The 21,249-nt window shown below is 38.0% G+C and overlaps 1 protein-coding gene across 3 annotated transcripts; it reads right to left on the bottom strand.

Moving 5' to 3' along the window:
• Nucleotides 1–2,404: 2,404 nt before the first annotated feature.
• LOC131300868 (uncharacterized) lies at nt 2,405–12,815 on the bottom strand. 3 transcript variants are annotated; one of them, XM_058326877.1, is made up of 14 exons: nt 12,050–12,815; nt 11,130–11,216; nt 9,679–9,782; nt 9,509–9,559; nt 8,906–9,077; nt 8,471–8,791; nt 7,189–7,392; nt 6,587–7,084; nt 6,274–6,483; nt 5,611–5,799; nt 5,301–5,473; nt 4,137–4,289; nt 3,965–4,046; nt 2,405–3,235 (listed from the first exon to the last, which is right to left on the bottom strand). In XM_058326877.1, the coding sequence occupies exons 1-14, from the start codon at nt 12,608–12,610 to the stop codon at nt 2,846–2,848; spliced, it is 3,195 nt and encodes a 1,064-aa protein (XP_058182860.1). In that variant the 5' UTR covers nt 12,611–12,815; the 3' UTR covers nt 2,405–2,845. The 3 variants fall into 3 exon arrangements, with proteins under 3 accessions (XP_058182860.1, XP_058182862.1, XP_058182861.1); XM_058326879.1 differs by having other exon boundaries at nt 12,028–12,153; XM_058326878.1 differs by lacking the exon at nt 3,965–4,046 and having other exon boundaries at nt 12,050–12,765.
• Between the last annotated feature and the right edge of the window lie 8,434 nt (nt 12,816–21,249).

The raw sequence follows: 21,249 nt of genomic DNA, 5'->3' as shown, positions 1-21,249 counted from the left end.
CGCACGTGAAGTCTCTCTCTCTCTCTCTCTCTCTCGATTTTGCTTAATTGGTTTCCAATGCTAAAAACACCTTAATTAGATCTACGATTAGGGTTACAATTTAAAAGTCACATGAAAGTACACATGAAATGTGCAGATTATAATATTTTAATTTTGGTAGGAACTTAATCATGTGGAGACAGATTTAGATGCAAGTGCTATTTGTAACGCTAATTTTTTTCCGTCTTGAGAAAAATTTAGATACAATCGTTATTTGTAACGTTTCTCTCATATGAGATGAAATCTACACATATGTGAGACCCAATCCCATCTGAGAAGACATTTCAAATAAACGTTGTATTCAAAACAAATTTGCCTCTATGGGTGTTGTTAATATGGCGATAAAAAAAAAATATTCCTACCAAGAATTTAAAAGCAAAAATTATCACTTAATCCATCCTGTTCGGTTTGGGTTTTGAGGAAAGTTTTTGGGAGTAATGAGTAGAGAGAGATATAGAAAATTTATTGAAAACCATGTGCAGGGATTTTGAGACCCAAAACGAACAAGTTAGCACTCTGACAGTTAATGTTACCACCGTATTCAATCAGTGTTACTAACATACCAAAAATTAATTAAGGCATGCTTTATTATCTTATCTTATCTTAGAGTTTAAAGTACCTGTAAATTGGTGATTACAAGCCGATCTACTAAATTAGTACTCCATTAATTATTAGTATTTTTACTCAATTGCCCCTGCAAATTCATGCTAGATGAACTAAATTTGCAATATATACAATCATAAGTATTGAGTACAAAATCAATTAACATGCACCTCGGTAAGTGAATCTAAAAAAGTAGAGTACTAAGAAAAGAAAATTAAGTTAAAAAATTGTGTGCTAACAGATCACAGCACAGGGTTATTCTAATCTCAGTACTTGTTAACCAAACACTTTATTCCTTGTGTCATAGCTAGGTACGTTAGTTTATGGATGCCCAGTACCTTTTCTTTCTTCCTTTTTACAGTAACTCTCTCTCTCTCTCTCTCTCTCTCTCTCTCACACACACACACACACATGTAAGGTATGCATGCTTGAAGAACAAGGTGAGTCCCTTAAAAACAAGGGTGACAGACTAAAGGGTGGAGTAAAAAAGGGGATGACTTGATATTCTTTGATTGGGTTAGAAGTGATGATCTGGAGATTCTAATTTGTGTATATGCTTTTCAATACGCTTTCCACTTTTTTTAAGACAGCATTTATCAATTGCCCACCGATGGATGCTTCACTTTATGTAGCTACCAAAAGGCCTAAAAAAATTACAATACTCGCTCCGTCCCACAAATGATGTTCAAAATCACTATTGACACCTCTCAAAAAATTTAGTGTAATGTATAATATTTTTTTTAAGGGCAATATAGACCTTGTTTGATAAATCTCACTTAATTTTATTTTTAAAAAATTTAAATCATAAAAAACATTATACATTTGATATATTGATAAATTATTGAGAGGTCCGTGGGAGTAATAATTTTGGACTTTTTTTTTGGAACAGAGGGAGTAATAATAATACTAATGATCAGCACGTGGCAGTTCAAGTCCCCCTAATTAGCATGCAATCATGCATGGTTAGTCAATACTTAACTCGCGCACCTCACAAAACCATGTGGAACTATGTGGTGTTATAGCCCGATAGTTCATCGAGCGCGACATGTGAACATCCTCTAGGAGCACCAATTTATTTTTTGAAAGCACCCCCTTGTTCCCAATCTCGCGCGCCTAAACATACTAGTGTAGGCGGGAGGAAAACATTAGTTTGTGTGTGAGTTTTGTTGGTCCTATATATAGCCATTGATCTCAATGTGGTTGAGTTGTATTGATCCCCACCGTATACTAGACAAAATTAGACATTAGCCAATTGGATGGGAACCCAACGTGTAAAAGACACAAAAGCCCCTTGAAAACAAACTGCCTGGGACCAACAAATGTTTTTTTGGCATAAATAGTACCCTTGTTTTTTCAATTTTCGGTAAATATTTGATAGCTCTTGCTGGCTAGATAAGATCAATGGGTTGTTCCCCAGCTGTACTTTTGTTCCTCTCTGTGTCTTAATTTGGTAGTCTTTTTAAGAGCCTTGATCACCAATTAATCACATTGGACTAACAATGATGGTATTAAGCGTCTTTTATTCACTCCCTCGGTATTATATTATCCCCGCTTTTTATATGATTATATTCCCAATGAACATTTAGTTTGAACTGTATATTTTTTTTAAAATAAAAAACACCAGATACATAGCCCCTTGGATATATAGTCCAATCCGATGCTCGTATCCAGTCAAACAAACGGGCACCAAACGTAAAAACCCGAGTCACATGAATGCCAAAGCTCCATATGCAATGCCAAGCAAAAATAAGAAAAGACCAACTAACCATTAACCAACTTCGTATACCAACCAAAATTGCAACTGTTGTCCCCTAGGCTCTATATATACATCGACAAAAGAATCTATAATAGTTTCTGGTATCATGTTCTCAAAATGCCAGTGGTACGTATCTGGTCAGAGCCGCTTGAGAAATCTCGAGAGTAAGGCGGCTTTAAAGAGCTAGCCTCTGTTATTTCTCCACTCCGTATATATAGCATGTAACTCCTTAAGTAATAGTGAGACAAATACCTATCAGAGCTTCCAGCGGTCAAAAATCTCGATGTTGTTAGAAAGAATTTGAGCTCTCCTTTTATCTGTGTATGTGTATTTCCTTTTTTGGAGTCCAGAACCGAAAATCGGTTAGTTTCTGTGTTAGGAGTCAATAGTGTTCCCATTCGCTCTACTTACTTCTCAAGCTCAAAATTCAGAATCTTTTTAAGCTTCCTATCTTCCGAGTGACTTCTGCTTGTATCCATACTGCATCCTATCCAATAGTTTCTCTTTAGTTTTCCTCTTCTTGTCCATCTTTAGTCTATATCTCTCTTCCCTCTCTCTCTCATATACGCCTTGCCAATATACTTCCCCTGTTAGTGGCCACAACCACGTCTCACTGGGGTGGTCGTTGTCATCAGCCACTTCAGCAAGGTCTTCATCCATACTCTTCAATGAAGAAAAAGTGAAGTACTTTGCCCACATATATCCCTTTCGTTGCTCAATTGGATGCTGTTCTTGTAGTGAACCCGTGTGTGGGTCAATGTAAACCATCTTACGCGCACTATGATAAGCCCATACATTGACTAGGAGTTCCAAAATCCGGCAATAGCAATGCTTTTTCTGCACAGGTCATGAAAAATGAAACACTGAAACCTCCAGCACAGTGATTGAAGTTTGTTTCTGTTTGATAAAAAGATTAAAAGCATGTGAATGGAAAATATAAAATGGCGGATTTACATTTGGACAAGTGCTGTGCCCACTCAATTTTCTGGAAAATTCACTTTTACCAAAGTTTCAAGTTTCTCGCAAAACAATGCATCACTGCCCCCCTCTTAGTACTCGATTCCTTGAAGCTTTAGTTTCACGAGAAGAAAAAAAAGCAGTGTGTACCGATAAATATAGGTATGTGTTTATACACACATATGATATATGTATAGCTGTAACTACTTTTCTTTTGTTTCATTTCGTTTCCTTCTTTCTTCTCTCACAACTGAGACGCAAAAGAGAAGACTATCATGCAAACCTCTCAAAAGTTGGAACTATGTTTGGTTCTATAGTAGAAGCATAAGTTAGAAACTCTATTTATAAGTATACTAATTTTGTGCGTAACTTTTGGTCAAAAAAGTTTCTTAAGAATGTATTGTCATTTATTCTGCGTTTGGATTCAATAATGAGCATGTCGGTCGCACATCCAACCCATGTTTGGAAGTCTTTCAAGTGTATTATCCCTTTTTATTCTTGCTTATTCAATAATTGGACATCCAAACCAACTAAACGTGGTATATTAGAAATTGGATAATATAGCTCCTCAATATTCATCCCGCCAGTCAAACAGGGCCTAAGGCTTACCTCAAGGCTTGAGGAACCCAACAAGCAAGTCGTGATTTCGCTTGAATTGGTGTGCAAGCTATTGAGAGAATCAGCAAACATCCTGCTCAATTTTTCAAGCAAATAAAAATCATTATTCAGCTAAGGACTTAATTTAATGCTGTTTGAAGCAGTGTTTTTACCGGACTGATACCTGGAAAACATTATGAACTCTAGAAAGGAAGGGGTTGGCATCACCCAGCTATGCAGAGCAGACCAGTGACCACCATCTTCAGGCATGGGAGGAAGAGCCCCAATGTGGGATGGCAAGGCATACATCCTGCGGAAGGCATCTTCAAAGGCAGTTCTGCAGGCGTTCGAGGAGAAAGAATATCAGAGGAGCAAAAAGGAAATAAAGAGAAAACAGCCATCTAACAATTGATATGTTGAGATACTTTTTCAAGATCTCTTGCCAATACAAAGTAGAAATCTAAATTCATGCCCTTCTTTTGTGCTTCAATCATGGCTATCTGCTTAAAGGAAATGGAAAAAAAAGAGATCAAATTTATAGATTTGGGACGTCATAAAACAGGACCTATAACCATGCTTGTTAGTATGATGTTGCCTAGAATGTGAAAACCGTCTTCCTGTCTCTACCCAAAGATCAAATTTCAAAGAGAATTACCTATTTCTGGGAAGAAAAGAAATAATTAACACATTTTAAGCTGAAACTAGAATCGCAATCAGATCAGCAGCACACTGGGAATTTGGTTTGAAGTCTTGGAACGTTTGTGTCTTATTCAGTAAAATCAAGCTAGCACCAGACAAAATCCAGTTCCTGTACGCAATTACATCAACTGTGGAAACCAACTAAATTCACCAAGTAATTCGAAGACTTCAATTTTTTTAATCAAGAATAAATAGAGGTGTCTTCTTTGGTGATTTGAACAATAGACTACGTTAAAGCTGCAGAAGCTTCTAAAAGACGCAAGGATGGCTGCCTACCTAACAACTCTCCAGGACCTTTTGCAAGCCGAGACGTTTTGCAGTGGGTCTGACCTTAACTAAAAGGCCAGTCCACAAGTAGTACTTAGCATGTGAGGAATATGAAAGGAGAAAAGCAATAATGAGAACCTAAGATTCTTCTGGTAGCCACCATCACTTCAAATTACAGTTTGGCCCATTAAAAAGTACACAGGTGCACAACACTGCATGCAGGGTGATCCTCCAGATACAAAGAGAGAGCACAAAAGAAAACCAAAAAGAAAAAAAAAAAACTTAAATCAAATAAACCAACAAACACACACACTCACAGATCAGGAGAATAGGCTAAAATGACTTGCACCCACAGATCATCGTCAAATATACAGAAACATACCGGCAGTTCCCTCCATTTAGGATGTCACACATGGACCAAAAAGTAAGTGCATCATTACTTCCTGAAAGTCCACTATCCATGCCAAAGTGCGCCCAGAAGTAAATTACTTCTCCTTTGGTTTCCTCTTTTATTTTTTCTTCCAAAACCTGTTCCGCTCTAGTAGACAGTGATACCTGTTTTGAGATAGCAAAAACGGAAGGAAAAAAATAGATCAGTATGTCATATTTAGCAAATTGAAGAATGAATAACACCACCAAAATTAGTAGCTAGAATACAAGAGCAACTAGTGAGCCACCACCATAAGACATACCTTCCTGCCACCAGCACGCCATGACTGAAATCCAATCCATGACCGCTTATGAATGTTGTCAACACTGTTAGCAACAGCAAACATGCCTCCAATCTCGCAAAGAATATCCCTATAGTATGATTCCTTCAACAGGGGAAGCCGTCCAACTGCATCCACATCGTCTGATCTCGTTCTTCGTGCACTTGTGGACTGACATAATGTAGCAAGATCAGAAGCAACAAAACATATACGTAACAACGAACAAAATGATGAAGCTGTCTTTCCTAAGTTAAGTATCAATGAAAAGGATACAGATTCCAAACTAGGTAAGAGATGATTTATAACCATAAAAGAAATCGGTGACAGATGCTAAACAATCAAATGAGCCCAAAGAAGCAATAAAGAAGTTTGGATCCTTCATTCAAAACAAAAAAGCATCGGCAGGCCAGTGCACAAACCAGGTGGTATCACCGACTTAAAACAAGTTTTTCCACATTGTAAGTTGTGTAACGAAGTGCACACTTATACAATAAGCGAAAGTATTGAGTGCAGACAGTGAAAGAACAAAATCTCAAGCACAGAACTGGTGGCCTCAAATTGTACTGCTCTAGCCCAATAAAACAAGATAACAAATATCATTGAAAGCAAGGGAAATCAATGAAGAGGTCGAATCCGAAAACTCACAAGACTTAACCCACGGTACAAAGTACCGTGATGGAGAAAGGGCCACGCCCCAGCTCCATCGTATATTTCATATATACACAACGCCTGGCCAGTTCTTTCTAGCTCTCCTTCATCTCTTTCATGTCCTTCAGACTTAAGTTTTTCAGCTTTTCGAGCGTTGCGATATATCTCATCCCACACACCTGAATCTTTCTCCATTCTTCCTTCAATCTACAACAAACAAACCACCACTCCATTTGTCACCCAAATAGGTAACAGCAAGAAACGTATGAAATAAACAGGCATGACCCCTATTTGCAAAAGAAAGACCTACCTCCTCCATTTCAAGGCTTTCCATCTCCTCAGAATTTTCTATCTCCATTAAGATATCCCAATCTAGGTCTGTAGGAATGTCCTGTGCCAGTACCTCAGGCTCACTCTGATTGCCATCCCCTAAATCGAAGTGATTGGTCAACTGTTCCTCGAGGGCATAGACAATGCTAGAATTTCTCACGTAAGAGCCCTTCTGATCCATAATTCCCTGTTCCATTTCCATCCTGAACAAATTCCATTCCCATGTACCTTGTTTGAGCTTTGAAATCTGACCTGGCAGCTGGGCACCCGATGGGAAAGTGAGGACATTCTCCAAAAGTTTTGCATAACCAGTAACACAATCTGATGCCTGCATGTTCTTAGCCAACAGCCTTCCAGAAGAAGCCACAGAATGAGCAAATTTAGAGAGTTTTCCTTTCGATATCAAAAGCGAGAAAGCTCTCATCAACGCATCAGGCTGATGTTTCGGATAAATCATCCCATGAACTCCATCAACAACCTGAAAATTTGGTGTACATCATATAAAGTTGAAGAAGACAGGGCAAACACCGTACATAGTTCTGCTAAAAAGGAGACACTGTCATAATAGCTGACTGAACTCACATATTTTTTAATAACAGGGTAGTCAGGTGCAATCACGGGAATTCCAAATGACATGGCTCGTGTAAGTAATGGAGGAAAACCCTGTACATCTTGGGAGGAACCATATAGAACAATATCAGCCATTAGTAGCAAACCATTTACATCACCATTCATCCCATAGTGCCTTACTGAACCATGATGGAATCCCAAATGAGTAGCAATTTCCTACACACCAAAAAACAGAAGAGATAACATGGATTAATTAAAACTTCTAACATATAGGGAAATAAACTTTGTTTTTTGAGGTAAAGACTGAAGAGCTTGATATGTAGGACAAAGGATTTCATATTAACTTTAGACCAAGTAGCAATGAAATTAAATACACATAAAGAAGAAAGTTATAGAACCATTCCTTAGATATGCGCACCATTCACCAGATGAAGGGGCAAATGAGAGACACAAGAACTCAGTTTACGACCACCGATAGAGATATCCCAAAACAAAGAGGGACATAAAAGTTGCATGTGCTAACTCATAACCTTGTGCTAATTGGATAATTAAAAGCAACTCTATTATAAGTCAAATACTGCATTTGACAATGAAAGAAAACACAAACTACTTAAGAGGCTAAGAATACTTTGTGAGACCTGCACTGAACGAAATTTACCCCAGCTCTTTTTTTTTTGGATAAATGAGAATTTTGACTAAGGAAAACAATCTTAGAAGAATCAAGAAGGCATAATGAGGCAAAAACCCGAGGGAGGATTCACCAACGGCTACAAAGCATGGTGTTAAATTGCTACACAGATAGAAGTTAGGAGGTCCTAATATGTATATTGAAACACATATTATATAAAACAGCGGGAAAAGGTTGATAAATGCCTTGAAAAACTCTATTGTTCCTTTCTAGATGTAGCATGGCCTCTAATAAAACTTCATTTAAACATACAATGAGCTGTTATGCTAATTTTGGTGAGTAAATATGTGACGCTACAATGTAGAATTCAAACACAAGAATTATACAGAAGAAAATGAACACAGAGTGAAGAAGCAAAGGGTATAAAGAAGACATGGAGAAAGCAAAGAGAGAAGACAGGAGATGGAGAAATAACTATGATACATGACAGAAGAAAAGGAGAGTGCATGTGACGGAAGAAGCTGGACGACATGTCTTCGTACTACGGTCCGGTGAAAATTGAACAAAGCATGCCAAACTATTGAGAAACCTAGAGCGAGCCATGAACCCGCTTGGAAGAGACAATAGACAAGGAAACCAACAATAGACCAATCGAAAGTTCTCTACCTGTAAAGCATCAGTGTATCCGTCGGTGGAGTTTCCACCCAAGAACAGAAATTTAAATGCCCCCTTGGAGTCTTTGCCCCTTGCATATTTGAGTAGCAGAGGTCCTATGTCATGCATTGCAACCGCATACTCCCAAGATAGCTCATTGTAGAAGAAAGAACTCCCAACTATTAGAACCAGCATATCATCTTTATTGAACCCATTGTCCGTCCTTAACTGCATTTTGGAGTGGCTTTTACTGTAGCCTTCAGCAGCCCACACATCTATTGGTGATCCAGGAATCACAAAGAAGTTTCCAGTGTCAAGCACACTATATAACATCTGATACAGGAAGGAATAACAACTGAGACACAATGAAAGGACATGTCTAACGAAATGCCAGAAGGATTGTACATTGGCAGTTAACAAAACACGGATGATGGAATGACAATTTACCGGGAGAGAAAAATCTGGAAAAACAATAACATCAGCACGGCTAAAAGCACTTCTCCAGGAAGAAATAAGATGTTCCCAGCTCATGTCCTCATACGCGGGAAGGCGATTAGCGAGTGTATCTTCCTGAATTGCCCATACAAGTGGTACCGAACAAAAGGGCTCCTGCATAAGGCTGCATATAAAACTCACTACTTATGGCATATCAAACTGAAGAAAGCGAAAAAAAGGTTTGTAGTAAGTAACCACTCAAGTGAAATCCTGGAACTCATTAATTTGCCTCATTTAGTGAAGTCAGACCTCTATCCACCAGCCAACCCATTTAACATGAGCGACCGTGCCATATATCTTTACCATGGCTTCATCACTCCAATGCATACGTTCAGTAAGAGAGGTTTTTAAGTAGCATAAAATACCAACAGTGAAATTAGTTTTAAGTTCCATCATTGACTTGTTGTCCCCTCATATTCTAGCTTTACCCATAGAAATGTATTATTGAGGAATATGTGTTGCATGTTTGGAATCTTTGAAGAGTTTCCGAAGGACTTAACAAGGTCTATTAAAATGCTGTTACATCAACAGTGTTTCGATGAGATATAACCCTACCTTGAAATGGCAGCTCTTGCTTCAAGAGAATCCACTATAACACCTTCAAAGCTGCGAAAAAACCAAAATGTGAGCTATCTGTACCAAATAAGATAAAAAAAAGTAACAGACAGCCAAAAGAGTTGCCGACAAAACATAAATGTTCCAAGAAAACCAAATAGCACACGTACGTTAACCAATCAATTTGGTGATATCTCTCCGGACTTAGGATAAAGATTTGACCTCCTATTTTCTCCCACACAGAATGCGCTTTCCCATCGTCTACTGCATAAATCTGTCAACCAAGCATTATAATAATTAATACGTGCGATTAAGTACTACAGGTTTGATTCACATAACTCCGCAGGCTTAAAAGAATTAACTATATCTAACTACTTATAACCAATGCAAGGATCCACAAAAGAATTAGCTTTAAATAAGTACTTTGGAATTTGAACAAGCATAAGCTGAAGATGATCTCAAACCGGAGGGCTAGACAGGGAATAAATCTAGCAAGCGAAGATGGTTAAGATGATGAATAGCAGCTATATAAATAGCCAGTTTTAGCGAGGGCCTATGAAGCACGGATACTCTATTTTGGCCTCCGTATCACGCATCGTATCCGTATCGGATACCGATACTCTCGGACACTCTCCGGATACGTATCCGATATGTTTTTTTAAAGTATCTTGCATTTAGAATTATTTTTTGGTATCCCGATACGTTTTGAATACGCGGGGATACGTGTTAGATACGCTTGGATACGTTTTGGATACACGCAAGGGTAAATATGTTATTACTTAAAATATATGGGTTAGAATTGCAATTAGAACTATATTTTTCATTTTCCCCCACCAATCGACACTAGAAACACACAGAGGATATCCTCTCTTTCATCTCTCATCTCTCTCGACAACCTCTCTCTCTCTCTCGTTGTGTGTATGCATATATATAACTATATAGATACAGTTATATATAACTAGATGTAAATATATCTCTCCTGGCATGTGAAATGGTGAACTTATATAATATATTTTTTATTTACTTTTATATTCAACGTATTGTATCTTTCTTTTTGGAAAATTCACGTATCCGTATCGTATCGTGTCCGTATCCCGTATCCGTATCCATGCTTCTTAGGCAAGGGCAATGCCAGTCTTGTCCAGTAGCCATTCTGAGTGGGGGAAAAGCAAAAGCTCGAAAGCACTCATCCCTTTATCTGCATTACCCGCCTTAATCGCCAGCAAAGCCTGGCAGGTTTAGGGTCATTTTAAGGTATTCTGAAACGCCTATGTTCAGCACTTGCTGGCAAAACACTACATCCCACCTGGTGCATATGCGGGTCCGTTTGCGGCCCCGAGTTTACATTACAGTGGAGGGTCCAGTGTGACGTTACACAGGGTATGTTCCCACTTCACAGAAAGAAGAAGGAAGAAGTACTCGACTTCAAAAGGGTTATGCATATAAAACAGCAACCTACAGAACCAGGTTTATTTGAATAAGAGTGGCACAAGCATTCTTCACAAGAATGAAGTCATTTCATTACAAAGAAGACGGCTACTCTGACCAAATCAATAGAGAAATCAAAAAACATAATCTCCTTGAACAAGCAAAGAAGTATAAAAGCTTCACAGAAAATTACCTTAAACAAATAGCCGAGTTCCTGTAAACTCTTCACCACAGTATACAGCATCAATGACACTGGATCATTTTTCATGTTTCCTAAGACCTATCATTTCATCAAAACAAAAGCATTATTCAGAAGACAAAGTTTAAACACTTCAATAAACAAAAGCATTATTCATACTCTGTATTAGGTTTACTTCAAGACCACTCAGTGCCAGAAAAAATAAGAGGTCAACGCATGTATGCAAAGGTACATAGAAAATAAAAGCCGTCCAGAATTGAGCACTTGGGTAATAAGATGGTACTACAGAAGTTTATTGTAATTTATACGGGTAATTAGAACAATAGCGACAGCAGTAAAAACAAGGAACTCCACAAGGGACAACAAACCAACCATTATAATGTCCAGATAGTTATCTGGATAAGAGTGATAGTCATAACGTAGGTATTCTTATGGGTTTCCTCTAACCCTAATATCCAACTCTATGCATCTCAAAAGTCAGCTTCACAATCATCTGACCCTAATATCGACTCTATGCATCTCAAAATTCAGCTTCGAACAAGCTAATAGGCTAATATCCGGCAAAAATCAGCATCTAGTTAACCTACCACAAAGTCATGGATTCGAGTCGCGTGAGCATCATCTCGAGGGAGGGATTGTTGGGCCCGAAGTGCCCCATGGATTTGGTTACACAATGCCACCCTCCAAAAACAGACTTGCGGGTGCAATGTCGAATTGCCATAAAAGACTTAATTGAAACCCTCCCTAAATTGGTTTTAGGGGAGATGGTAGAACAGGTCCGACAACTCCAAACAAAAAAACTTCATAAGCTGTTTTTAATTTCATCACTATATATACTCAAGTACTCCCGAACATTAATGTTATCTTCACTATTACAGAGAAAAAAGAAAACCTTCAAAAAATTTCCTACTCACAAGAGCAAGTCTGGGCGGCCGGATACCAATTCTAGGCCCACTCCGCCGCAACCGATCCAGCTCGACGGAACCCCGCCCCCGCGGGCCAACCGTCGCCGAGGGCACGAACCTCAACGAGCTCCCGAACTTCAAGCCCTCCCTCACCATCCTCCCCCTCCTCTCACTACCACCCCCCATACGGAACACGGCCGACGCGATCGAGCTCTGCAGCACCATCGACGCCAGCGCGAACAAGAATACCGCGAGGAACACGCAGAAGTAGAACAACGACCTCCCCCTGAACGGAAACAACGGGAACTTGCGAGCGCTTGGGGCCGGGCGGCCGTGGTGGTGGGATCTGCGCCGATCCGACGTCGTTTTACCGGTTCGATCCTTGGTGTTGTTGTTGTTAACCGGACTTGTCGTTGTTGTTGTGGTCGGGTTAGGGTTTCGTTTGAAGCGAATACGGTCGCGGATCGAGCGGAAACCTAGACCGGTGGTGGAATTGGCAGCGGCGGCGGCATTGACGCCGTCCTCTTCGCCGGAGGAGAGGCGGTCGGGGCTCGCCGAGTTGCGGCCCATTTTTTTGTTGGCTCAGTGAGTGGAAGAGGAAGAGGAAGAGGAAGTGGAGGGTGGAAGATGAGTAGTTCGTGTTGGCATGAATGAAATGCACAAAAACTGTCTCTCTCTCTCTCTCTCTCTCAGAGTATCTGTGCTTTGTTTTGGCTTGGGAAGAGTGAGAAACTGATCATTTCTGTTTAGGAGTAGATGATGGGAAACAGCTGCGTAGCTACATGCATATATCCACGAACATAAGTATTCGGACCCGTCCCTGAATTCTAAAAAAAAATGATTTGAGCCGCTCATTTTGTTCGAACAAAATACTCTTTTGTTTAGGATCTTTGTAAAAAATCAACTTTTTTCGGATATTTATATAGGCGTTTACAAAATATCCGACTTTACTTCAGAATCCATGCATGTATTCTGAAGCAAAGTCAGATGTACCTGTTAGGCTAAATAAGCTAACTGACTTCTTTTTTTTTTTCCCTTATTCAAAAAAAATTCGTATTTGTTATTTTTTATTAATTTCTTGAAAATTATTGCATCATCATGACCAAAGAAATCTAAAAAGTAAAAAATTACGATCGAAACTTAATTTTTTTTAATAAAGACAAAAATAAGCCAAAAAGTCAATTTTTTCGTCTTTATTCAAAAAAATTAGATTTCGATCATAATTTTTTACTTTTTAGATTCCTCTCAACATGACGATGCAATAATTTTCAAAAAAATGACGAAAAACTAACAAATATGAAAAAAAATTGAATAAGGACAAAAAAATAAGTCAGTTGGCTTATTTAGCCGAACGAGACCTTAGTAAACGTTTTTCTTGATTTTCAAAATAGTTGATTTTTTACAAGAACCCCAAGCAAACTTTTGAACAAAATGAGCGACTCGAATCATATATGTAAATTATAAGACGGGTCTAAAATGCATATCTACGCAGTGTATGTACACGTAGATAAGTGTATGTACTCATATTCTTTTCAATATGGGAAAGTCTTATGGTGAGTTTGGTTGGTTTTTTTGTTTGTTCTCCAGACAATTATTGAGGCTTTGATTCTTTAGATCAAGTAGCAAGAAAGCAATTTATTGCAAATTCTCTATTACCGGCATTGATAACCTACTTTTTGACCGGACCGGTGAAAAAATTATGAGTTGAGATGTGCGAAAGCTAGCCCGAACCACCCTCACCCTTAAAAATGATGCTCCTACTGTAGCGTGGGAAAGGGAAAGGGGGCAACTCCCCGGTATGCGCTTAAGTAAAGAGCAAGCTTTGCGGATCAAAAAAAAAAAAAGAGCAAGCTGACGTCTTTTTCAAGAGAGCTGAAAGCAACCCGAACGAATCAGGCATTCCGCATGGAGACGAAAGGATTTTGTTAGAGGGTATATATGAAGTGGCCCGTTGATGGGGTCACAAATTCAGGCCCATTCCGCAAAGTACTTATCGGAAATTTATTTTGAGAATTGACGGTGATGTCAGTTATGAGAGAATAACATATCTCGTAAAATGAAAAATAATTATTTAAAAAATAAAAACTTTAACGGAATGAAACCTCATTCATGTTGGCCCTGGATGTGTTTGAGGTGGGACTCGAGATTGAGTCGTCTGCCCGCACAATACTGAGCTATCTCAGACTTGACTCAAAACATGCAAAGCCAAGCATAAATGAATTGGAGACCCCACTTTAGTGCGCCACATATTGTTACCATCTCATGAAATACTTTCCCTGGAATTGGCAATTTGGGGTCCCCTGTAGGACTGTGGTACACATCGGTGAGATGAGGCACAGTTGTATGCTATTGTGTTTGCTCACACCAGTCCTGCTTCCCGATTTTGGAGTATTGTTTCATTATATTCAGGTCAACAATCAAGCAGGCCAAGGCCGGTATAGGCCAAAGGCCCAGAGATATTTTGTACTTTTTTTTATCCGACAAGGGATTCTGTACTATTCAGCTAGTCCCTGTTAAGATCAATATTTTGTTTTTGTTTTTTTGGTTACAATCAGAGATGTTCAGGTAGGCTTGCGTGCATCTCAACTAATTTTCTCTCTGTTTTGAGGCCATCGAGACTGGGTGTAAAAATAAAATATCGATCCTTTGGTTGGATAACTTATTTGGAGGCAATAAATTTAGATTATCCTTTCCTACATTGCAGAAAATTAAAGGTGTTGGTTGGTTCAAGAAATTTCCAGTTCAGAAGGCGCTTGTTTGCTTGGAATTGGAGTTGATAATCGAGTCGGACAGTTGATCGTTAAGTTTGATTTGACAATTTAATGAGCTTTTAAAAAAAAATGTACAAGTTTAAACGAGCTTTAATTGAGCCGATTTCAAGTAGCTATAAGTTGATACGCATTATACGATGAGCGAGTCGAGTAGAAACTTGTTCAACCGAAATTTGAAAGCTTAATGAGTCTTAAGAAAATGTTCCAAGTTGATTTGTTATGAGGAAATTAATACTATTAAAACCAGTTTTTAATGAACGAACACAAGCTCGAACTCGGGTAGTTTGATTCGTTTATCAATCCTACCTGAAAAGAGAAACACTGACTATGCAAATTGGGAACTGATAGACTTATGATGAAAATGAAGTTGAATGCCATTTGCCAAATTTTGTGATCAATAAACTGAAATACTGATCTTGTGCTTCTTTATGGTTTATCTAGGGCACTCCGCACTCAATCCCTGAAGAAGTATGCAGTACGTGGCACCTCGGGAGAAACCAAAGAACTATATATTGCTCGGTCAAGATCGAAGCCGTCAATTTCCGAGATGAATGATCGGATTGGCCGCACGGCACCGCTGCAAAGCACCCCCACTTTTCTTTTCTTTTTTATAGGCAAAATTTTATTAAAAACAAGAAGAGGGGAAAGGAAAATCCAACAAAAAGTTGAACAATACAATACATGGGCCAAAGTCCAACCCCTAAGGTCTAACCCGAGAGCCCAAAAATAATATATCTAGCACACCCGGTACCCAAATATACAACATAGCCCAAAACAAACAGGCCCAAGAAGACCCGCCCAACAGACCCAGCCCACAAAACCCTAACCCGCTCCTAACAAAGCACCTTCACTTGGTAGCATCTCCCAATCCATTCCAAATATACTACATTGCCCAAAACAAACAGGCCCAAGAAGACTCGCCCGACAAACCCAGCCCCACAAAATCCTAATCCGCTCCTAACAAAACACCCCCACTTGACGGCATCTCCCAATCAATTATCAAATGTATCTAAGTAGCAAGTGTTGCGCTTTGCTAACTGTTCAGGAGCAGCATCCACAGTAGGGCTGTAAATGAACTGAGCCATTCGCGAACTGTTCGAGGCTCGATTCGGTAAGAGCTCGTTCGAGTTCGATTCGTCTGCTAAACGAACTGAACCTGAACCTCAATTCTAGGCTCGTTCCGTAAATGAGCCAAACCTGAGCCTAACGGTATTCGGCTCGGTTAGGTTCGCGAACCTATACTTAAATTTAATTAATAATTCAATAGGGGTCTATTTGTAAATGTAAAAAATTTTAAGGTTGTCTATATAATTCAATACTTATTTTTCTCCCAAATTCTATTTGATCAATAAGAGAGTTTGGATTCGCTTGAGTTTAATGAGCGGAGCCGAATCAAACCTGAGTCTTGACGAGCTCAATTTGAGCTTAGATTCGGCTTGGCTTGACGATTCATTTGAGTTTAACGAGCCAAACTCGAGCCAAGATGTTCAAATTCGAATCGAACCCGAGCCAAATCCAAGCCGAACTCGAGCCAGACTAGTATCTTAACGAACCCAACCGAGCCGAACCCGATCCTTGAAAAATTTTAACTAGCCGAACTCGAGCCAAGTTGTTCAGGCTCGAATCGAACTCGAGCCGAACCCGAGCCGAACTCATACCTTAACGAACCCGAGCCGAACTTAACAGGGTTCGGCTCGATTCGGTTCGTTTACAGCCCTAATCCACAGTAGTGGCTCGGGGCAGGGGTATTACAATATTCGTTGACGTAAATCTAGGTTATAGCGTGTTTGGAAGTCTACTTTTTGGCTTTTTATTTTCAGTTATTTGGCTTTTTACCTTTTTGGATTATGGTCAGAATATGTTTTGGAGAATGAAAGAGTGTTTGGAAGATATGTGCAGAATATATTTTGGAACAGTAGTAGTGTTTGGTAGATGAATGATGAAAATGAATTATGGATTGATTTTTTACCAAGTTGCCCTTGGCCTTTATTATTGTTTTAAAATGTGTACAAATTTTGTTTTTTTTTTTGCCTTTGGCCGTTATTATTGTGTTAAAATATTTTTTTATAATATTTAATTTTTTAATTTTCAAATGTGAGGTGTAAGGCAGAAATTCGATATTTTTTATCTGGTATTTTAGAATTTAAATAATAAGACCATGTTACAAGTAATATTTGAAATAAAAAATTCCACCACTTTAATTTAACGCCAAACACATACCTCATAATATAAAGACCAATAAAACAAACACAAACCCTTAATATTAGCAAACAAATTAAAGTACCAACTAAAGCAAAAAAACACACACACACACACCACGCCCAGTACGTACGAACTGAAGCAAAAAAAAAAAAGAAAAAAGAAAATGAGAAATAAATGGATTTGCCGTCTAGTGTGAACACGAGAGGAAACAAGTGGATAAGAGGAGAGGGGGCAAAACTAGTAAATAAAGGAAGGAGAAGTGGGTATTTTGGTAATTGACCAGAAAATGGGAAAAAGACAAAAATGTGAAAAGCTCCTCCAGAGCAGATTTTGGGTTTTTGCTTCTAAAGTGAAAATCCATGAATCCATTCTCCCAGAATGAGTTCTCATAATGGGGTGCCAAACATCCAAAATGAGAAAATGGGAATGCAAAAATGGGAAAATGGGGTTGCCATACACCCCCTAAGTGCTTTGTTAATACACAATTGACGATGCAATCTTTGCGCTATTTTCATTGGATTCATTGTGAAAATTGGTATGAGACGTGGATGTACTCAACCACACAGTTGAAAAATCTCGTAATAGTCTGTCTGTCTTTTTTCTGTATACTTGATTGTTCTTCGTGCATTTGGGTGCGTTCAGTGTTGTGGTTCGGCCGATTTCTCAACAAAGCTCACTCTCCTAAGTAGCTGCACGTGGATACCTTTTTCTTTCATGTGCTTTGTTTACACCCCCGGATCCCCTGTCCGACTCACATCCGGACAGGCGCCTGTCCAAGCTTTTTTCGGCTGTTGATCTCACAAATCAACGACTGAGATGAGCCAAGCACTTTTTGCTCCAAAACGATGTTGTTTTTGAGCAAAACGTGTTCGGTTCATCTTGGCCGTTGATTTGTGAGATCAACGGCCGAGAAGAGTGGGACAGGCAGATCGGACAGAGGGAACAGGGGATCCAGACTCAACTATGGAAGAAAGTTGTGTCCAAAAGGAGTATGCAGAAGGTAAGCAAGCAAAATCAAGCGTCAGGTTGCTTGCAAGAAAGCTACAACCTTTTATTGTCATGTTTGCTGCGTTGGGTTAATCTTGCTTTTAATTGGCTAAAATAAGTTGTTGCTAATGCATCAAAATGGGTTGGCGCGCGGAGTGGTTAAAGCCTGTGATTTCAGAGTTTACTCCCTCCTAAAGTTTCAAGTTTGAAACTTTCCAGCTGCTATCAACTCATTTGCGGCCGGTCTAACATTTTTAATTGGGCTCTCCGCAAGTGGCGATGAGATTTGACCCTCGAGATTAGTCGAAGTACGCGGAAATTGACTCAGACAAATGAGTTATCAAAAAATGTATACCAATCCAAAATGAAAAGTACGCTAGTATGCATAATTAGAAGCTTTTATTGAACATGCACAATTAAGATGTATGATAACCAAAAAGAAGTAGCAGCCATTCATCTGTCTTAAATTAATTATCAAAGTTAGTTGGTAAAGATATGAGTGACACTCATTCGTAATATTTTCTGGACCTATGCACCTATGGTCAAATCCATTTTAAATGGGATCGGAAGGGATTGGATTGTCTCCGGTTCCTAAAAAGAATTGTACCGCGTAGTGTACGATTTTTTCGAGCCATTCTTGTACCCATTTGATGATTGGAATCGTGCAATTTTTATAGCTCACTGAGAAATTTATGTTGATTGGTATCATGTATTTTCACACGCTTCTCTCGAGATAATAAGTTTCGATCTAGTATGTTTACCTAGTTTTTTTTTTTTTTGTTAAGATAAACGAGTTCCAGACTTTACGGCTATTGATAGGCTAAAGATGAACACGATGGAGGTCGTGAGAAAATCCTGAAACCTTTGATGCCTCAAAGATCATTTCGTTAAAGGGGAAGGGTCCTGTCAAGTTTTTTATGGTCCGTTTCCGTCCATGGTTAACTAGCTTATCAGGGTGGAAAAGTAATTGAGAGATTTCGGTGGCTTAGTTATAAATGTTCGGGATAACAACAGGGATGTTACAGGACACATTACTAACGACTGGGCAAACCTTTTCAATGGCTTCAAAATTTGAAATGTTTAGCATCCGTAGAATTCGAATATGCGACCTCATGAAGGTATGAAGTGTAATGACCCGAATTTCGGGCCAATATTTTTTCCGAATAAAATTAAATATTTTATTGAAGTATTTTATTTTTTTTGCAATTATAATTGATTTTGTTAATTGATAAATCTAAACCTAGACTTTCTAGGAAACCCTAGCCCTACTTCATAATCCTACAAATCTAGGATAAGATTAGATTGGATTTTATGAGATATGATTTGATTAGATTGGATTAGATTAGGATAAGATTTGAGTGGATTTTATTAGATATTATTTAGATTTTGTAAGATATTATATAGATTTTATTAGATATTATATAAGATATTGTTGGATTATATAAGATTTGATTAGATATTATTAGATATAGTTGGATTTTCTTAGATTATATAAGATTCTCTCTAGATTTTATAATTCTAGATTTTGTTAGACAATATAAGATTTTGTTAGATTATATAAGATATTATAAGATTATGTTTAGATATTATAAGATTACATAAGATTATGATCATGATTTGAAAAGATTTTCTAGATTTTATCTAGATTCTTCTTACTAGTATAAATAGGTAAGCATCCTCTCCTCCACACACCACACTACATCTCACTTCTCATTGTTAGCTTAGAGAGAGAGAGGTAAAAGAGAAAAAAACTTGAGAGTTTAGTTTATAAAAATTAGTGATGTTTTGAATGATGGATATTGGCGGGCTAGTGGTGTATGTTTTACGACATTGGTTCATGGACAAAACGGCCGGTCATATTTGAGGTAATCCGGGGAGTATACGATATGCTTCCTACTTCCGGAATCTTTTCTTCACTCTCACCTTTGTACTCCTTTTGATTATCTCGTGATTTTCGTTCAATCCTGTGGAATATTGTTGAAAAGTGGAATAATTGGTATTGAATATGATGTTGTTGATTGAGTACTATGAAATTGTTTTGTACATGGATCGAGTGAACTCATGCACCAATAGCCTATCCAATAGCCAAAATGGGTCGGGGATGACCCGGTGAGGAAGGAGTTGGGGGAGGATCACAGGTCATGTACTGAGGATAACATGGTATAAGGTTCCTTGTGATTGTTGCTTCGACTTGGTCGATTATCGTTTCTTGATTCCACTTATGAGCTTTGTTATTCTGTTGTATCGTATACTTCCCGGATAATTTCTTTTTCAGGTGTGGAGCCGGATTAGTCGAAATTGAATCGGAGTATTTAAGGATTAATTTGGAGATGTCTTGGAAGAGTTGATAATTTTGGAGCATCTAGAAGATTATTTAGAAGGCGGCTTAAGTTTATTTTGATGATGTAATTTATTTATGGAGAAAATAGGGGCCTAGAAGCATTTGAAAATACAATGTATTTTGGAGTTTATTTATAGAAAATAGCGGGGTGTTACATGAAGGACCAAACTATTATTGCTTTATTATGTCTACTTGATCAAACCCCGTGCAGTTTACTTTTTTTGTCTATTTTTTTTAAGTCTATTTTTAAGGATTAGAGAGAATCCAAACTTGGAAGAACAATATAGTATATCTCAATATGAAATAATCGAGTTTTTAATATTATATAGAATATGAATTTAAAGTAATACTAACCTATAATCCAAAGCAAAAATCACATTAAAGATCTGAAGCAAAAAATCACATTAAAAGGAAGGATTTTACGGGATCTTAGAGCAGCCGCAGTTGAATAAGCAAAAGTGAATAATCAAAACATGCCACGTCAAATTTTGATTATCCATTTAGAGATTGCTAAAGTTAGCAATATCAAGTCTCACATTGGTTATTTTTTGCTCATAATCAAAACCAATGGGACCATTGCTTCCTTTCCTGAGTTTTCTCCAAACTTTTTGTTAAAAACAATTTTTATAAAAAAATATTTGTTCTTCAAAAAAAACAATTTATTAAACAACTTTTGGAAGAAAAAAAAACAGTTTAAGTTAAAAACATTTGGATAAAAAAAAAGTTAATGAAAAAAATGTGTAAAAAAACAGTTTTGTGTAAATACATTTTTTAAAAAAAATAGTTTTCAAAAAATTGAAGAAACAGTTTTTATAAAAAAAAGTTTAAAAAAAAGTTCATATAAAGATGGTTTTTTTTTTTTATAGAAAAAGTTTTTGAAAAGAATAGTAAGAATAGTTTTTTATAAT

Source organism: Rhododendron vialii, chromosome 9a (assembly GCF_030253575.1).
Source record: "Rhododendron vialii isolate Sample 1 chromosome 9a, ASM3025357v1".
NCBI lineage: Eukaryota > Viridiplantae > Streptophyta > Magnoliopsida > Ericales > Ericaceae > Rhododendron > Rhododendron vialii.
Note: the sequence above shows the minus strand (reverse complement) of the source record. Positions and strands in the feature narration are given on the sequence as shown.